Genomic DNA, 19,609 nt, shown 5'->3' with positions numbered 1-19,609 from the left:
TTTCATGCGTATGTTAATGGCTTATTTCAGTTCCATTAGAACTGAATGCATTATATATTGAGTGATACATTATGTTGAGGTTACTCAAGTAAAACATTCTCTCTCTGTCTATATATATATATATATATATAATCAGAATATTGTGAATTGAGGACAATGAATAATTTAGTTCTCACTAGCTTGGGATGAAAGCTTTAAATATAGCTGCATTGCAACTAGCAGCACTAAACATTCTGCACATCAAATATTTTAGCTTTTTGTGCAAGCTAAATAGTCTAGCATGCACTGTTTCTTCAAAAGTAATATATTCACTCTAGTTGAAGGGCATTGATCTAGATGGAGGCCAACTGGGACTAAATGTTAACAAGTTCTTGTAGATATTTGCAGTAAGTAAATCTGTAATGTGAATATCTACCAGTATTTTTTTGAAGGAGTGTACACTGAGCTACTTATCTTTGCTTTGTTTAGTATGTTTAGACCAACTCTTAGGACACACATTAATATCTAAGAAACCTGATATTTAATCAGTCTTTTTCCAGGTGTAAGAGATAAAGTAAATGTGCTGGAGGCCTTTTTACTTTAGCATACCAAAAAGCTATACACATGAGCTTCCTACTGGTGTCCTGCCCAACTCTACCCACTATAAATAAGGGTGGGAGAAAAAGGAGGAATACTAGTGATGGCGTGAAGTCTGTATAAAGCCTTTGAGCCCTCCTTCAACTTCCCTGGTCAGTCGATTACAGACCTCAAAGTTGCAATACTCCAACAAAAAAACTTCAAAAACAGAGTCCAACGAGAAACTGCAGAATTGGAATTAATTTGCAAACTGGACACCATTAAATTAGGCTTGAATAAAGACTGCGAGTGGATGAGTCATTACACAAAGTAAAACCTATTTCCCCATGCTAATTTTTTCCCCATACTGTTACTCACACCTTCTTGTCAACTGTTGGAAATGGGCCATCCTGATTATTGATACAAAAGTTTTTTTTCTCCTGCTGATAATAGCTCACCTTAACTGATTACTCTCATTATAGTTAGTATGGCAACACCTATTTTTTTCATGTCCTCTGTGTGTGTGTGTGTGTGTATATATATATATATACACCCTGTTTCCCCGAAAATAAGACATCCTCCGAAAATAAGGCCTACTTACAGTTTTGCCTCTCGTTGTAATATAAGGCAGCCCCCCGATAATAAGGCATCCACCGATAATAAGGCATTTTTCATTTCTGAAAAATAAGACATCCCCTGAAAATAAGACCTAGCGCATCTTTGGGAGCAAAAATTAATATAAGACACTGTCTTATTTTCGGGGAAACAGGGTATATCTTCCTACTGTATTTTCCACTGTATGCATCCGATGAAGTGCGTTTTAGCCCATGAAAGTTTATGCTCAAATAAACTTGTTAGTCTCTAAGGTGCCACAAGTACTCCTCGTTCTTTTTGCTGATAGAGACTAACATGGCTTCCACTCTAAAATGATTTCAGCGTAGCTTGGGGTGTCCACCTTCAATTTGTTTGAAAAACCATGATAAAACTATGTGTCTCTTTCCAGGTAGTTCTGAGAACAATCTGGTCTTATTTTTTGGAAAGGGAGGGGGGCGGACAACTAATATTATAATTAGTTTTTCCTGATCATTTATAGAGGAAGATACAGGTCTGAAAAAACTGAATAAATTTGTACTTTAAAGTACATAAATTTATTCTAAGATTTGTCAGAGACAAATAAGAAAAATGCTTTAACATGCTTCTAGATAAGCTTGTTTTTTCTCTTTTCTCTTCCCTTTATCTCAAAAATAGCAAATATTTTTGAAGAAGCATAAATAGTGGCACTTTGGATTCTCTGCTGCACAGTCAGTGTGTCTGAGGAGTTGGATGGGTGACTGTCTATTTGTCCTTCCCATTCTTTCATTTCCTCTTCTCTGATAAGCAGCGGTTTTCCCAGTGACTGGCCGAACAGTCGACAGACCTCTTGAGCTTTTCGACGTGTGTTCCCAACAGCAGCAAGACACACTTGACGCCTGGGAGGTAAAAAGCAAGGGAGCTTAGCTGATCCAACCATAGCACAGAAACTCCTGCCAAATCATTATTTTTTGTGACTACATAGATGCAAGGCACATCTACTTCCCCACTCACATGCTTGATAGTTAAACATAGGGAGCATGTGGCGGAGGAAGCTTGTAAGGGACAATCCAGTGTGCTAACAAACTCATAGCTAGATATTTAGAATACATATTACTCACAACCACACCTCTGTGGCAATTTCAACATTTTTTTTTAAGCAGTGGATGACTGAACTTGTTTCTTGGATGTAGCCAGGCCCATCTGAAGCGTGTGAACTTCAGATGAGATGGAGAAGGGTTTTTTGGTGGTATCAATGGGAAAAGCAGGCTTTTGAATGCTCTTTTAGTTCATCTCATTGTGAATTAAAAAACTAGGGGAAGAGGAACAGATAAATGTAGTTAATCTCCCCAGGCGCCTTCCTTCATCAACCACTGAGTGCTTGGCTCATGTCCTTCATGGCAAATTAACTCTCCCTTTATGGCTGGGGTGCTGTAGGAGGATGTTTTGATGTTAGAAAGTTTTTCTTTCTCCTCAAAGTAATTGAAATGGAGTTTCTTTAGAAAGGTATATTTCAAAGTTTGTTGTCAGCAGCTAAGAGAAGGAAGGACAGCTGCAGCACTTGGGGAAGTGGATGGAGCCTGTTAAATGCTTGTACCTTCCCATACAAATCCCAAACTAAAATTAATTTGTTTTGATTTAACTCCATTGAAAAAACAGATATGCTGACTGAGCATGTTAAAAGCAGATTGTTTTTCCTATTGAAATTATGGAAAAGCTTGTTACCTCCTGCCTTTATACAAAGACACTGCAGCCTCCATGAAAGATAAAGCTTTACCATTTGCGAGCTAAATGGAATTGGATTTATAAAAATTGTGTAACCTTTTTTAAGTTTCTTGAATTTTCCTTTAAGTATAAGGCAGGAGTGGCAACAGGGAGACTATTATTGTTTCCCATTTTAAACAGTGTGGATTATGTATTACGTAAATGCTTCCTGAGGCTGTGCATTTCTGTGGAGAGGAGAGGGAGAACTTACCGAAGGGTGTCTACAGCCTCTGCTGTATGGTAGAAGTGAGGTGGACTGATGATAACAGAACTACCCAGTTTCTCAACGAGTAAGTTGCAAACGTTCTGCATTTTTCCAAAATCACTAAATGTAATGCAGACCTGTTAGTAAACATAAGTGGATTAGAAAAGTGACTTTCTTTTCAGCGACTTAATTACAAGGGTATATTGCAAACCTGATATGTAAGAACAACTGAGGGTATTAGCCCTATACCTCCACTACTACTTGCCTAGAAGATGCCTGCAGCCCTCCAACAAATTGATCATTGTTTTGCAGCAGAATTAAAATAATAGATTCAGAATATGTTCTTTGGGAGGAACTCTAGAATTTTTGGTATGTTAGCAATTTGGAGAAAGAAAATGTGCCCTTAAGATGTCACGAGCCATGTGTCCCTAATTCTTACATTTTGAAGGCAGCTTATGCAAGGACAAATGCCAATTACTACTTCAAGAGTGATTATTCAGAAAACTAGTTAAATGGGGTGAAGAGGATATGCAGGAAGGAAGATTGCAGTGTAATTCTAGGCACTCTTACATGCACTTACAAGAAGACTAAACTTAGTGTTTAGTGACTAATCTTTTAGTAATATTAAATTTCAAGAACATAAGAATGGCCATATTGGATCAGACCAAGGGTCCATCCAGCCCAACATCCTGTCTGCTGACAATGGCCAACGCCAGGTACCCCAGAGGGAGTGAACTTAACAGGCAATTAGCAAGTGACCTCTCTCCTGCCATCCAACTCCACCCTCTGACAAACAGAGGCTAGGGATACCATTCCTTACCCATCCTGGCTAATAGGCATTAATGGACTTAACCTCCATGAATTTATCTAGTTCTCTTTTAAACCCTGTTATAGTCCTAGCCTTCACAACCTCCTCAGGCAAGGAGTTCCACAGGTTGACTGTGCGCTGTGTGAAAAACTTCCTTTTATTTGTTTTAAACCTGCTGTCCATTAATTTCATTTGGTGGCCCCTAGTTTTTAATATGATGGGAACAAGTAAATAACTTTTCCTTCTTCACTTTCTCTACACCACTCATGATTTCATATACCTCTATCATATCCCCCCTTAGTCTCCTCTTTTCCGAGCTGAAAAGTCCTAGCCTCTTTAATCTCTCCTCATATGGGACCCGTTCCAAACCCCTAATAATTTTAGTTGCCCTTCTCTGAACCTTTTCTAATGCCAGTATATCTTTTTTGAGATGAGGAGTCCACATCACATTTTTAAGGTTAAAATCCAAGAGAGATAACTTTTATTTAAGTCTGTGTTCCCCTGCTCCTCCCCTCCAAAAAATAGTTAAGGCTGAGAGTATATCTTAGTCACGTAAGGGTAAAAATAAAAATTACAGGAATGTTGTAATTATCCCAAAACCAAGCATTACAATTCTGGGAATTTGAGTTACATTTAAAAAGTCAAAACATGTTAAGGAGTGCACAGTTAAGACACCAAAACAACCTTAACTCTGCCCTGTACTGATGTCATGCAAAAACTATATAATTATGATTCAGGCATTTTAGTGTTTAGGGTTCATGATTAGATTTAACTGATTTTTAAAGACATGATATTTTTTTCATATTTCTTCCCCACTGTGTCATCACTACAGGATAAAATGTTTTGTCCTCAGGTAACTGAGGTATACTCTTAACTCTGTTGTAACATAGCTTTTTGTCTGAGAATTTCGTTAGTCTTTTTTAAAACTATTAGTTTCATACAACCACTAAACAAGAAACACAAAGAGAATGCTACCATGCAATATGATATGATATGCACTATCAACCTTAAATAATTTCTTTATTCACTTAAGGGCAGATTTATTGGTACACCAAAACCATGCAGTTAAACAGGGGTTACAGCTACTTTACATTTGCATGACTCTGGGAAGCATCCAAAAGGCATACTGGTGACTGTGACTCTCAATTTGCAAATGATTCATTTGTTTAGAGGGCTGTTAGAGAGAGCTCTACTTATGTAGATAGGGTGGGCTCAGGACCAGTGTGAGTTCTGATGTCTGTGTGCTTTGAGGGCTCCCCCTGTGCTCCTGCTATAGCACTAACTCAATGCACTGTGGAGCTAAGGAGCTATCACTGGTGCCCAAGCTAGTATGCTGTCATGACTCTTTAAACACATTAACAGCTGGGCCAAGTGACCTGCCAGTAAGAACTTACTGCATCTGTCCAGTCTTCCTCTTACCACTGAACCATTACAATTCATAGAATTGTTGCATCAAATGGAAAAAAAATTAATCGATAATTTCCTTTCTGCTAGAAGCATCTCCCACAATTCTGCTACGCACAGGGTTGCTCTTCTTCTCTCCGCAGCTTTCAGTGGTGATTCAAAGCTGCAGTGCATCTCATGCTGGCCATGCCCCCTTTCCCCACTTGCTGCCAGGTGAGTCATTACAAAGCTGTGTGAAAAACTTAGAGAAAAATATTTATAAGCATAACATCAATGACAAATGCATTAAGTGTACAGCAGGCCAACTCCCTTCATGGTAAATATGCAAATAAAAGGCTGATCCTTAGCAGAAAGCCACCAAGCTGGGTAGAATTGTGGGAGGTGCTGCTAGCAGAAAGGAAATTATTGTAAGAAATTTTTCATTCTGCAGCCCAGTGTCACCCGCAATTTTGTTACACGTGAGAAGTAGTGAGCAGTGTACAGGAGTGGGGAGAGACAAGAAAAGGTAAATAGAAAAATAGTTAAATAGATCTCCTCCCCCTTGAGGATTGACCAAAAGGCATTACTGGACCACTGCGTGGAGCACCTTTCTGCCAAAGGAGGCTTTTGCATAGGACAGAGAGTCCCACTCTGTCATGTTTGACAATGCTATTAACCAATGACCATGTGGCTGCGCTGCATATATCTGTGATAGAGGCACACACTCATTCGGCCCACAAGGTTGCCATGGATCTCGTGGAGTGTGCCTGGATAGCTTCTGAAAGAGAAGTGCCTGACACTTTTTGTAAGCTTCAACAATGCACAGTCTGATCCATCTAACCAGAGACAGCCTGGAGATTCTGAGCCTTTGACATTTCGGGTGAAAGAAGGCAAACAGGGCCTGACCTTGTGGATTCTGTGCACTTGATGTAGATTTTCAGTGCTTTTCTGACATCTAAATTGTGCCCCAGCTTCTTGGGTGGGTGCTGTGGCTTTGAGCAGAAGGAACGAAGGATAGTCTCCTGCAAGTTACGGAAAGCAGACTTCACGCTGGGGAGAAACAACTGCAGTTCTCGGTACTCTCTTGTCTTCATGGAACACTCAGTAGGGTCCTTGCATAAATAGGACTGCCAGATCTGAAACTTGCCCAGGAGACATGATGGCAGCCAGAAAACAGATTTTGATGGAGAGACAAAATGCTGATATACAAGTCAGGGGCTTGAAAGGGTGAGTGGCTAGGGCCTTCAACACCAGTGGTGGGACCCATTTAGGGAAGACTGGTTTGACTGCTCTGACAAATCTGACTAATTTGGGATTACATGCCAAAGAACCTGAAGATCCTCTGAATAGAATGCTACGAGTGGCAGATACCTGGCATGCTATGGTGCTAGACTGAAGACCTTTATCCATACCTTATTTGAAAGAGTCCAGGATAGCTGGAATTCCAGATCTCTTGGATTAGCACTGCTCTCCTGGCATCAAATGCTGAACTTGGTCCAGATGGAGGAATAAGCTTTTATCATGGAGACTCTCCTGGACTCATGCAAACTACTTATCACTTTGGAAGATAGGCCTAGTGCTATTAACGTTTCCCTTTCAATAACTAGGCTCTCAGCTGAAGATGGTCTGGGTGGAGGAAAGGGCCTTGGGCAAGGATGTCCAGTCTGGGTGGCAGCTGTAATAATGGTTGCAATTTCAGCTCTAGCAGATCAGAGAACCAGGGCTTCTTTGGCCAATACAGAATTATCACTATCTCCTTTACTTGCTTCTGCTTTATCTTTTGAATTATTTTTCTTATGAGAGGGAAGGGCAGGAATGCATATCACAAGCTTTCTGACCATTTGTATGACAGAGCTCTGTTCCCAGGAACTTGGGAGCTGATTCCCTGGTAAAGTATTTCAGCTGCTGGTCTTTTTGTAACTTGCAAACAGATCAACCAAGAGGAAACCAAGCATCTTTAAGATCAGAGTGAAGACTTCCTGGTTCAGGTACTATTCTGCTGACTGTGCAATGGCTGAGCCAATCTGCTTTCTGATTCAACTTCCCTTTTATATGTATCACATGGGGAGGGAGATTCTTTTCTGCCCATTTTGTTATTTCCTATAGTATATCTGTAGTCTCCGATAGTAGAAAAGCCATTCTACACCCACTTGTGCAGTAACATAGGTTCTTCGAGATGTTACCCTGTGAGTGCTCCACTTTAGGTGTTTGTGCGCTCCTGCACTCATAATTGGAGATTTATGGTAGCAGTTCCCGGTTGGGTTGCACATGTGCGACCCCCATCTCGCACCACTTCAGGTGGTTATCTGGCACTGTGCGACCAACCCCCCCTCTGTTCCTTCTCTACTGCAGACCATTAGTGTGAAACTCCGAAGTAGAAGGGAGGAGAAAGGGTAGTGGAGCACCCTTAGGGGGACACACATCTTGTTTAACAAAATGTTATGTATGTTTGTGGAGCATGTCATTTCAGATCCCGAGAGCCATGAAGTAACCACGCTTTGAGTTGGAGTTTTTGAGGATCCAGATGGAGGACGCGTCCTGTGTCCTCAGACAGAAGCCGAGACAGAAGCGGGAGTGTGAGTGTTGGACACGCCGCCATCTGTAGAAGATAAGGATACCACGTTTGTCAAGACCATATGGGGGCTATTAGGATCACTCTGATTCTGTCCTGTCTGATTTTGTGAAGCACTCAGACTAGGAGAGAGGTGGGAGGGAAGGCATATAGGAGGGGAGCATTCCATCTGGTGAGGAAGGCATCACTGAGAGAGTATGGACTGAGTCCTGCTCTGGACCAAACTGCAGCCATTTGGTGTTTTGTGTGGTTGCAAAAAGATCTGTTGTTGGGAACTCCCAAGTCTGAAAAATGTTTAGGAGCACATGTATCCAGCTCCTACTCATGGTCCTGAGAAAAGTTCCTGCTCAGGGTATCTGCTGTGGTATTCTGTCATTCAGGTAGATACGATGCTGCAATATGGACATTGTGCTTGATGCACCATTGCCAGAGTCACATGGCTTCCATGCATAGGGAGTGTGATCATGCTCCCCCTTGTCTGTTTTTGTAAAATGTACAAGCCATGTTGTCTGTAAGGATCTGTGCAGTCTTGTCTTTGATGATCGGTAAGAAATGGGAGTACGTGTTTCGGACAGCTCGTAATTCTAAAAGATGAGATTCCACTGTGGACCACCGGCCCTGGATAGAGTGTGGGTTTAGATGTGCCCCCCCACCCAGAAGGGATGCATCTATGGTGATGGTAAGCGTTGGTGGAATCTGTTCGAAGGGCACCCCCCTCCAGACGTTGTATGTGTGTGTCCATAGAAGGGAGTCTTATTTTGTCCAGCATTGTGAGACGCTCATTTATATTGTGCCTGTGTGGGACATAGTTTGTCCGGAGCCAGGCTTGTAAACACTGCAAGTGTAACCTTGGTGTCTGACGACAAAGGTCACGACAGTCATGTGGCCTAGAAGTTGTAGGCAGGTTCTGGCAGACACTTGTGGACTGTTTCGCGTCATGGAGATCAGGTTGGGTAAAGTCAGAAATCATTTTCTTGGTAGGGAGACCATTACTTCAGGAGAATTGAGGTATGCCCCAATAAACTCCGGTTGTTGTGCTGGTGTCAGAGTGGATTTTTCTATGTTTAACTGAAAGCCTAGCCTCATAAATAGAGTTATCATCTGTTTGGTGAACTCTAACATTGTCTGCCATGTTGGTGCTTTCGGCAGACAGTCGTCCAAGTATGGAAATTTCAGGATTCCTTTTCTGCAGAGGTAGGCAGCTACAATGGCTAGTACCTTTGAAAATACCCGCGGGACAGTGGATAGGCTGAAGGGTAGAACTTTGTCTTGGAAATGATTTTGTCCTATTGCAAAGCAGAGAAACCTCTGATGTGATGGATGGATGGTTATATGAAAATACACATCCTAGAGGTTGAGGGCTGAGAACCAGTCTCTCCTTTCTAGTGCTGGAATTATGGTGCCTAGTGTGACCATTTTGAATCATTGTGTTTTCAAATTTATGATTCGCTGTAGGTTGAGGATGGGTCTCCACCCTCCTGCTTTTTTTCTGTGTGAGAAAGTAGTGTGAATAAAATCCCCTTCCTCTGTATTCCATTGGTACAGGTTCTACTGCTCCTAGATGTATGAGGTGGGTTATCTCTTCTCACAGTAGATGTTCATGAGAGGGGTCCCTGAAGAGGGACAAGGAGGTAGGGTGAGTAGGGGTTTTTGGAGGTAAAGCAGATGGAGTAAACAGTCTCGATAATTTCCAATACCTATCTGTCTGTTGTAATATTTTTCCAGATTGGTAGAATGGAAGCAAAGGTTTTGCAAGTTGTAGAGGCTCCAGTGTTGAAAGATACGGGGTTCTCAGGCCCTCAACCAAGGCTTCAAATCTGTTGTGTGGAGGTCAATGGCTAAGGCATAGTATTTGAGGGAGTAGATTGTTCTCTCCTCAATGTTTTCTGCTTCTGCCCCGATGCTCATAATATCTGTGGCATTGTGCATAGCGAGGGGGGTCGGGATCTTTGACAATTTCCCTGTTTTCTTTTGGTCCTAGGTATGTAAATGCCAAGAGATCTCAGTGTTGCCCTCGAGTCCTTGAGAGTGTGTAGTGACTCATTTGTTTTGGCCACAAAGAGCTTAGATTCTTTGGTCTTCAACTGTATCGGCTTTGGGAATCCAGAGAGATGAAGCCAGGAAGCTCTTCTCATAACCACCGTGGTGGCTATGGACCTCGCTGCTGTATCAGCAGAATCCAGAGCATCCTGGAATGCTGTTCTGGTTATGAGTTGACCTGCTGATAGAATTGATTTGAATTGCTCTTTTTTATCTTCCAGAATAAATTAAATAAATTCAGAGAATTTTGCATAATTATTGTAGTCATACTTTGCTAGTAATGCTTCATAGTTAGCTATTCTCAAGTATAAGGTCACTGAGGAGTATGCTTTGCGGCCGAAAAGGTCGAGCTGCTTCCAATCTTCGTCATAGGGCATGTTTCTGGGTATTCTTGTCTGCCCCATTCATTAACCACGTCAATCACTAATGAGTTCGGCATTGGATGTGAGAAGAGAAATTCAGTTCCCTTTGTGGGCACGTAGTAATTTTTATCAGACCTCTTGCATGTGGGTGGGATCGTTGCTGGGGTTTGCCAGAATAACTACTGGTTCCATAATCGCATCATTCATAGGAAAGGTGATTTTGGAGGATGTTGATGTGTGCAATATGTCTATTAATTTATCTTGTGCCTCCTGGACTTCTTTAAGGGAAATGTCCAGTGAGCTCACAACTCTCTTATAGAGGTCTTGGAATTGTTTGAAATCATCTCCTGTGTTGGAAGGCGGGGGCATGATAGTGTCATCAGGCGAAGATGAAGAGAAGTGAGCTTCAGGTGGACTGTCCTTGTCAAAGAATTCCTCCTCCTCTTCCGCCTCCTGTTCTCTAGTTTCAGGTGGTCCCTGTGCTGTCGATAGGGGTGAATGATGTGTGCTTGCTCTGGGTGGGTTGGCAAGTCTGTGTTGTTCTTGTGGTGAGTATGCTGTCCACAGGCTCCAAAATGGCTACTGTGGAGGAAAAGGCACAGGTGGCATCCAAGGATGCCCATACCTGGGGTGATGCTTAGGGTCCACCAGGTAGCCCTTGTACAGATGAGCAGGTGTGATGGTCACACAGCATCAGATAAACACCTGAAGCAGCGCAAGACAGGGACCATGCATATGCGATCCAACCAGGCACTGGTACCATCAATCTCCAATTACGAGCACAGGGGCACACGAACACCTGAAATGGAGCACCCACAGGGACATCACTCGAAGAAGAAGATTTTTGGAACCTGTCAAGTGATGGGTAGATCTTTGCCACTGAGGTGTCTATGTCCACTCCCAGGTGGGTTATCTTTGTTGATGGGAAAAACTTTTCTTGACATTTATCACAAAGCCATGGGCTTGCAAGAGTTTCCATTATGGCCTTTTGTGCTGCAGGCTAGGTTGAAGCTCTCCTTAGAATGTCATCCAGAAAGGGGTATAGGTAAGAGTCCCCTGCAACTTAAGCCTGGTTATGATCACTACCAACATCTTTGTAAAGACCTTGAAGGGGGGGGGGGGTTATAAAAGACAAAATGGGATGATCTGGTACTGATAATGCTCTGTGCCATAAGCAAATCTCAGAAGCCTGCAGTAGAACAGGTGAATGGGGATATGCAGATGTGTGTCTGGCAGGCTCACTGAGGTAAAGAGATCCCTTGATACAGGTATGAGACTGTAGAAACTAGGGTCTCCATTTGGCATTTTGTTTTCTTCATCCATTTGTTGAGTCTTGAGATAAAGAATGGTTCTGACTCTCCCTGTAGGCTTCTGAATGATGAAGAAGATGGAGTAGAAAGAAACCTCAGGAGTTTTCTCTTGGGGGAATTGCTTATTGCTCCGATATCTAGGAGACTTCATTCCAGCTCAATTCATGCTTGTGGGATCGCTGGAGGAGTGTGTATGTGTGTTTATGGACTGGATGGTGGGGTGGGGCCTGTAGCTCAAGGGAGTATCTGTGATTTATTATCTATTACCCCCTTGTCTGTGGTGGATTATAAACCATTCTTCCAAAAATTGGGAAATTCTGCCTCCTAGATTCAGTTCCTGGACAGAGGCATATCTGCTCGTTGTCAGGATAGGCTTTTGAGGGCTGTGTGAACACCCCTGGGCTTTCCTCTTGAGCTCTGGCTCAAGGGATTTTCTTTGGCATATCTGCTATCCTTCCTCAGGTACTTCTGCAATGAAGAGAGACAAAAGCAGTGCTTCTGCTTGAAGGAGTTTTTGTACTCCCTCCTGAAAGCATTCAGGGGAGAAAGGAGGGACTGCACAGATTTAGCAGCATTTTCTGTCACAATTGTATCTCCCTTTTTTTCAGAAGAGGAGACATCCTGTGAACTTGGAGCATAGACTTACTTAGAGTGAGTTTCTTGCAACAGAGCCATCCATACATGATGCCTGCCCACTGAACTGGCGGATGTTATGACTAGCTGAAAATCTCATTGTGTCCATGAAACATCAGCCACAAATGCTGTTGGTCAGGAAAACTTCCTTGAGAATGGAGCTTAAGTTAGAGTGACCCCTATCCTTCAGGGCCCTACGGTCTTCCAGTTAGGTTAGTGAAGCTCTCACAAAGCATGTTGCTGTGAGAGATGCTCTGAGAATGGCAGGGATTCCTCAAAATCCCTTCTGAGGGTATAAGAACATAAGAATGGGCTATGCATCAGACCACTGGTTAATCTAGCCCAGTTTTCTGTCTTCCAACAGTGGCCAGTGTCAGATGCTTCAAAGGGAATGAACAGGACAGGGCAATTATTGAATGATCCATCCTCTGTCATCCAGTCACAGCTTCTGGCAAGCAGGGATTTAAGGACACCCATTGCATGGGGTTGCATCCCTGAGCACCTTGGCTAATAGACATTAATGGATCTATCCTCCATGAATTTATCTAATTCTTTTTTTAATCCAGTTATACTTTTGGCATTCACAACATCCCTTGGCAATGAGTTCCACAGGTCGACTATGCATTGTGTGAAGAAGTACATCCCTATGTTTGTTTTAAACCTGCTGCCTATTAATTTAATTGGGAGACCTCTGGTTCTTGTGTTATGTGAAGAGGTATAATGCTTCCTTATTTACTTTCTCCACACCATTCATGATTTTATAGACCTCTATCATATCTCCCCCCTCTTTTCTAAGCTGCACAGTCCCAGTCTTCTTAATCTTTCTTCACATGGAATCTGTTCCATAGCCCTAATAATTTTTGTTGCCTGGCTCTATACTTTTTCCAATTCTCAAATATCTTTTTTGAGATAGAGCAACTAGAACTGCACACAATATTCAAATTGTGGGCATACCATGGGTTTATATTGTGGCATTATGATATTTTCTGTCTTATCGTTATCCCCTTCTTAATGGTTCCTAACATAGTTGGCTTTTTTGACTGTTGCTGCACATTGAGCACGTTTTCAGAAAACTATCTACAATAACTCAAAAATCTTTCTTGAGTGGTAGCAGCTAATTTAGACACTGTCATTTTATATATATAGTTGGGATTATGTTTTCCAATGTGCATTACTTTGCATTTATCAACACTGAATTTCATTTGCCATTTTGTTGCCCACCCACCCAATTTTGTGAGATCGCTTTGTAACTCTTTGCAGTCAGCTTTGGACATACTATCTTGAGTAACTTTGTATTGTCTTCAAACTTTGCCACTGCGTTGTTTATTCTTTTTTCCAGATCATTTATGAATATGCTAAACAGCACTAGTTCTAGTACAGATCCCTGGGGGCCCCCGTTATTTACCTCTCTCCACCGTGAAAACTATTTATTCCTACCTTTTGTTTCCTGTCTTTTATCCAGTTACTGATCTATGAAATCTTCCCTCTTTTCCCATGACTGACTGCTTATTTTGCTTAAGAGCCTTTGGTGATGAAACTTATGAAAGACTTTCTGAAATTCCAAATACACTATATCCACTGGATCAACTTTCTCCACACGTTTGTTAACACTCCTCTCCTCCCCCAAGAATTCTAATAAATTGGTGAGGCATGATTTCCCTTTACAAAAAGCCATGTTGACTCTTCCCCAAAATATTGTGTTCATCTGTGTGTCTGATAATTCTGTTCTTTACTATAGTTTCAACCAATTTGCCTGATATTGAAGGTAGGCTTACTGGCCTGCAATTGCCAGGATCGTCTCTGGAGCCTTTTAAAAAACTTGGCGTTATCCTCCCATCATTTGGTACAGAAGATGATTTAAGCAATAGAACATGAGAATGGCCGTACTGGGTCAGACCAAAGGTCCATCTAGCCAAGTATCCTGTCTTCAGACAGTGGCCAATGCCAGGTATCCCAGAGGAAATGAACAGAACAGGTGATCCATCCCCTGTCGCCCATTCCCAGCTTCTGGCAAACAGAGCTAGGGACACCATCCCTGTCCATCCTGGCTAATAGCCATTGATGGACCTATCCCCTATGAACTTATCAAGTTCTTTTTTAAACAGTTATAGTCTTGGTCTTTGATTTATATAGAGGCAATATGATATTTTCTGTCTTATTATCTATCCCTTTCTTAATGATTCCCAACATTCTGTTCACTTTTTTGACTGCCGCTGCACACTGAGTGGATGTTTTCAGAGAACTACTTTCTTTCTTGAGTGGTAACAGCTAATTTAGACCCCATCATTTTATATGTTTAGTTGGGATTATGTTTTCCAATGTGCATTACTTTGCATTTATCAATATTGAATAGGTTACATACCACATTAGAAGTTTTATAATTTTATATTTGAGTTCCATCTGGTCCTGGTGACTTATTACTGTTTAATTTATCAATTTGTTCCAAAAACCTCCTCTATCAATATCTCAATCTGGGACAGTTCCTTAGATCTGTCACCTAAAAAGACTGGCTCGGTGTGGGAATATCCTCACATCCTCTGCAGTGAAGATAGATGCAAAGAATTCATTTAGCTTCTCCGTATCAATCTTGTCTGGCTTAAGGACTTCTTTAGCACTTTGATCATCCAGAGGCCTCATTGATTGTATGGGCTAGTCTACACTGGCAACGCTAAAGCGCTGCCGTGGCAGCACTTTAACGTGGCTTGTGTGGTCGCGGCAGAATGCTGGGAGAGAGCTCTCCCAGTGCTCTAAAAAACCCACCTCTACGAGGGGTGTGGCTCCCAGTGCTGGTGCACTGTCTACACTGGCGCTTTACAGCACTGAAACTTGCTGCGCTCAAAGGGATGTTTTTTCACACGCCTGAGCGAGAATGTTGCAGCGCTGTAAATTGCCAGTGTAGACAAACCCTTAGATAGGCCTCTTGTTTCTGAAGCACTTAATACAATTTTTGCTGTTAGTTTTTATGTCTTTTGCTAGTTGCTCTTCAAGTTGTTTTTTGGCCTGCCTAATTATACTTGACTTGCCAGAGTGTGGGTGGCCTCCACTTCCCTATCTGTGGGGTCCTTAGGAAAGAATTCCCCTTCAGACAGAATAATTATGTATCTTGCTAAGGATGCTACTGCAGCATCTACTTTTGAAACCTCACTAATAGAACTTTTAGGCTCTTGGAGTTTGTAAAAATTTAAGGTCATAGTTTTTCACTTCTCCCTAATCATGCCTCCAAAAAAGGAGTGCAAGGGAATCAGAACCTTGAGGGGAGGTATTTACTTCAAGGCTTGTGCTCAGGAACTTGCTGAAGTTGGATAAATATTGTGGACACAATCTTTTGCACATGACCTCAAACTTTTTTTGGGGGGGGAAATATTTTTGCTACATTTTCCCTGAGTCCTGCTCAGATTCAGAGCCTGACAGCTCTCCTTCCTCGGTAGAGGAGGAAGTTGAGTCAGAGGAGAAGTGCTGGGAAGATTTTTTGTACTTTCTTTCCATTTTTGTTCATTCTGGGCTTTTTTGGTATGGTTTGTGAGCATGGCTACTCTGGCATGGCCAGAACGCAGTTTCTTGCCACTTGCTTTAAGCAGAGCCCAAAGCCCTCTACAGCATTCTCTTTCAGAGTCTTCTCCATCAGAGTCCTATTCCTCCAGAGTGACATCTCCTTATGAGTTCCCTGACCTGGATTGGGAAGGTAGTAGTTATTTATGAGCCTGGCATCTCTCCCCAGGGAAACAAGGGCCCACTTCAGGACTTGTGTGGGGACCGGTATCTGAGTAGGGTTCATATCTTTGCAATCCTGTTTTACTCCAGGACTTACCTCCTGGGTAAACTGGATGAAATCCTCTTCATCCTTAGAGCCTCTGTCTGTTCTGCCCTGTGTCTCCTGGTTGGGTTTCTCTGTGGTGGAGTCACTACTCTTTGGGTGTGTAGGGGACCCAATATTGCCTGTCCCATTCAGAGCTCTGTGTTCTAGCAGAGTTAAGTCCTCTGATTGGGAGCAGCCTGGGCATCTTTCATCTTTGGCTGAGCACCTGAGAAAGCTGCCGCCTTGCATACAGAGCACCTTCTTGATTGTGCCCACTACTTACGTGGCGGGTCTGCCATGCCTGAGAAGGGGCAATGGAGGCTGTGGGTGGCTATGTCCACCAGGCTGCTCAAATCCTGGACCAGAAGAAGGCTTGAAGCAAATCAAAATGCTCAAGCTGCCCAAAAAACAGCCTAAACAGTAACTTTAAAGGATGTGAGTTAAGCAACCTGCTGCTGCGGAGGCAGGATAATTGGGGAGGAGGAGGGTTGGCCAGCACAAGCTGTGCTGCAGCTCTGAACCCGCTCAGGAAACAACAGCGAGGAGAGCAGTCCCATCCCTAGCAGAACTGCGGGAGATGGTGGGTTGCAGAAAATGGTAGAGAAAAACTGGCAATTGGTTGAGTTCTCTTTATCAATATGAGACTATTTAAGAATTAGTTCAGCTGTTGACCTAAGCCTTGCTGTAGTCTATATAAAAACAATTTGATACCTCATTAATAGCTTACCTTAATTTTTCAAATATAGCCCATTCACAAGACTTCAATTACTTCCAACTACATGGGAAGTTTAAAGCATCTGCAGTATTCAGTTAAGATAGTTCAGGACCAAGGCAAAATACTGACATATTTCTTAAAGGATCCAGTTTAATTTTAACTCCTAAAAACAAATAAGTGTAATTCTCAACATTCTTTCTGTACGCGGTGCTATAAATTTGAGGTGGATATGCTATGTTCTTCATTCAAACCAAAGAAGCTCTCTCCCTCCTTTAAGTGCAAAATGGAACTGTACTTTAACTATGGAGTTGCAAGTAACTATCAGTGATGCAAACTTCCAGTCCCCCTCCACAAAACACGTTATCAAGCTATTGGATAGTGGTCTAATTAGCATGCTGCATTGCAAAGGTTCATAGACTGAAAAAAATGGTGCTTTTCCTTAGCTAGATTGACTCCCAGTACAGCACTTCCTGCTTGGTAAGGGCCTACTCATGCAAAGCCCTATTCACATGCATAGTCCCCTTGGTGTCAGTGGGATTACCCACATAAGAGAAAGTTATTCACCTTGTGCAGTAATCATGGTTCTTCAAGATGTGGGTCTCTCTATGTGCTCCACTGTAGGTGTGTCTGCACCCTGTGCCTCTGATCAGAGATCTTTAGGAGCAGTGTCCATTTGGTCCACACATGCGCTCTCCTCCCTCCTTTGTGCTCTGCTGTGAGGCCAATTAACAATGTGTGGGTGAACCATCGTCAGGTCCTTCTCTACTGCAGAGCCCCTATTGAGAATTCTGAAGTAGATGGAGAGTGGATTGGTTGTGGGGAACCATTGTTACTTCACAGGGTGAGTAATTACTTGAGTAGTGTCCCTATTGGTGCTCCACTGTAGGTGACTCCCAAGCAGTATCTCCAATGGAGGGTTGGGACTTTGGAGTCAAATCCATTATGCATTACAGTACTGTGGAACTGAAGATGGCAACAGAAGCAGAGTCTCTAGTAATCAGATAATATTCTGCGAAAGTATGAGCAGACACCCAGGTGTCTGCCCTGCAGATTTCCAGAATAGTTATGTCTTTAATTCAGGCGACCGAGGTGGAAACCGACCTCGTGGAATGTATAGATTCCAGGTGGAGGTACCAAATTACGAGCATGATAGCAGTAGCTAATACAGCTCGAGACCCATTTAGAGAGCCTCAGAGCTGATATCGCTGTGCCTTTTGATCTTTCTGCAATTGATAGGAAGAGTTTGGGAGATTTCCTAAAGGCCTTCATCCTATCCAAATAGAAGGCCAAGGCTCTCCTAACATCCAGCATATGTAGTATAGCTTCCCTGTTATCATGGAGTGAATGGGCTCCTCTCTACAGCAAAGAATGAAGAAAATCTTGCTCTGTCACCGCAGAACCTAGCTTACTTCTTGCAAAATTCTGTGGGGTGCCTTTTTAATTGTACTACTTCATACTGGCTCTTTTAGGAAAGTCTCAGTGCTGTACTGTATGTAACTGTTCCTTCCTAGTTTTGAGGAGAAAGACTAAACCTACAAACTCACTATGTCTGGGTGCATGGTTATTCCTCTTGCTACGATTAATACATACCTCTGCTTCCATTTGATAAGCATTTTCTACTCTACTAAAATCCTTTGTCACAGTCACATTTTCTTCCTGAAACAAAGTACAAGAGTATGATTTTTAACCAAAGCAATTAAGAATTTGTGTTCACATGCTACATGGTAGTTTAACTTTCCCTATTGGCGTGTTACTGGTAGCTCAGAAACACACGTGTGAAATTTGCTACACCACTCTCTTCAGTTAGAATACAGATGGCAGTTAAGGATTGCAAGTTTCTTTTGAAAAGTGATAAGTCTAGTGTTCTGGACAACAATTCTTCCTTTAATAAGAGTCTAATCCTTTAATAAGTGGCAGTTAGTCAAAGCTGTGTATCACTGCATAACGCTCCATCTGACTTACAAAACAATGAGTTTAAAGTTTAAAGAGAACTAGTGTGTGAAAAGTGCTTCCCAAATCCGTATTCTAGATTTCAAAAGCAGCAGCTTGTAGTGAATAGGTGACTTAAATAATGATTGAGCAATGTTTTTTTTTTCCTTTTTGGAGTAACCCCTTTAACGGTCTTTACCATAACAGCAGCTGTATTATTCAAAGTGATGATCACACAAAGCACTAGGAATGCTTGCATGAGAAACACTATATAAATAAAATACAAAGAGATTCTAGTTACACTTGAACATTGCAGTGGTTTGCCGCTTGTGTCCTATCAAACCCTCTCCTTCACTCTACAGAGCCTCTAAATTGTTCAGCTTCACCATTTAAAAGGGAAAAAACTCAGGGTGCTTCAGAGAAAATGATTGTTAGAAAAGGGAAGGATGTTCCATCTTTTTTTAAAATGCATAATTTACAAAGATTTCCAGAGCGATTGCTTCAAAACCCACACGCGCATTTTTCCTTTTGAGATCACAAATTTCCTTTCAGCATCTCTTCTTCCTCTTTCCCCGCCCCCACTTCATTCTGAATTGACACAATACAATCACTCCTTTATAAAATAAGTGAATTGCAATAAAAAGTTTAATTTATAACAAATCAAGAATTGTAAAAGATTTAAATCTTTCTAAAACTCTAAAGTGTGGCTGTCTTAGGGATTTGGTAATCGAGATAAGCAGATTTTCCATTTAAATTGTACTGAATTCCTCCTTGAGTGGAAAAGAGCAGCATTCCCCTCCACTGTTTATCTCCTTCCCTTACTCATTCACAAAAGAAGCTTCTGTCAATGTATTCCTTGAGTCAGGAACACATAAGGTAGCATGCACCCATCTATGGCACTGTGTAATGACAAGCATTTCAAGTTACCAGTTTGAGTCAGCTCCATAAATTATTACCATCGTTCAAT

General features: G+C 42.0%; 1 protein-coding gene across 2 annotated transcripts in view; it reads right to left on the bottom strand.

Annotated features, from left to right (window-relative positions):
• Positions 1-1,687: 1,687 nt before the first annotated feature.
• Positions 1,688-19,609, bottom strand: part of IRAK1BP1 (interleukin 1 receptor associated kinase 1 binding protein 1) — a 30,377-nt gene continuing 12,455 nt past the window's right edge. The window contains exons 2-4 of one of the 2 annotated variants that reach the window (XM_005299615.4): positions 18,304-18,369; positions 3,101-3,231; positions 1,688-2,024 (exon numbers count right to left, since the gene is read on the bottom strand). In XM_005299615.4, coding sequence (XP_005299672.2) covers positions 1,754-2,024; positions 3,101-3,231; positions 18,304-18,369 — 468 coding nt within the window. In that variant the 3' untranslated portion in view covers positions 1,688-1,753. The remainder of the gene's footprint in view (positions 2,025-3,100; positions 3,232-18,303; positions 18,370-19,609) is intronic. The other variant, XM_024114340.3, reaches the window with a different exon arrangement.

This window comes from Chrysemys picta, chromosome 3 (assembly GCF_011386835.1).
Source record: "Chrysemys picta bellii isolate R12L10 chromosome 3, ASM1138683v2, whole genome shotgun sequence".
In the NCBI taxonomy this organism is placed as follows: Eukaryota; Metazoa; Chordata; order Testudines; family Emydidae; genus Chrysemys; species Chrysemys picta.
This window is presented reverse-complemented; position numbering and strand designations above follow the sequence as displayed.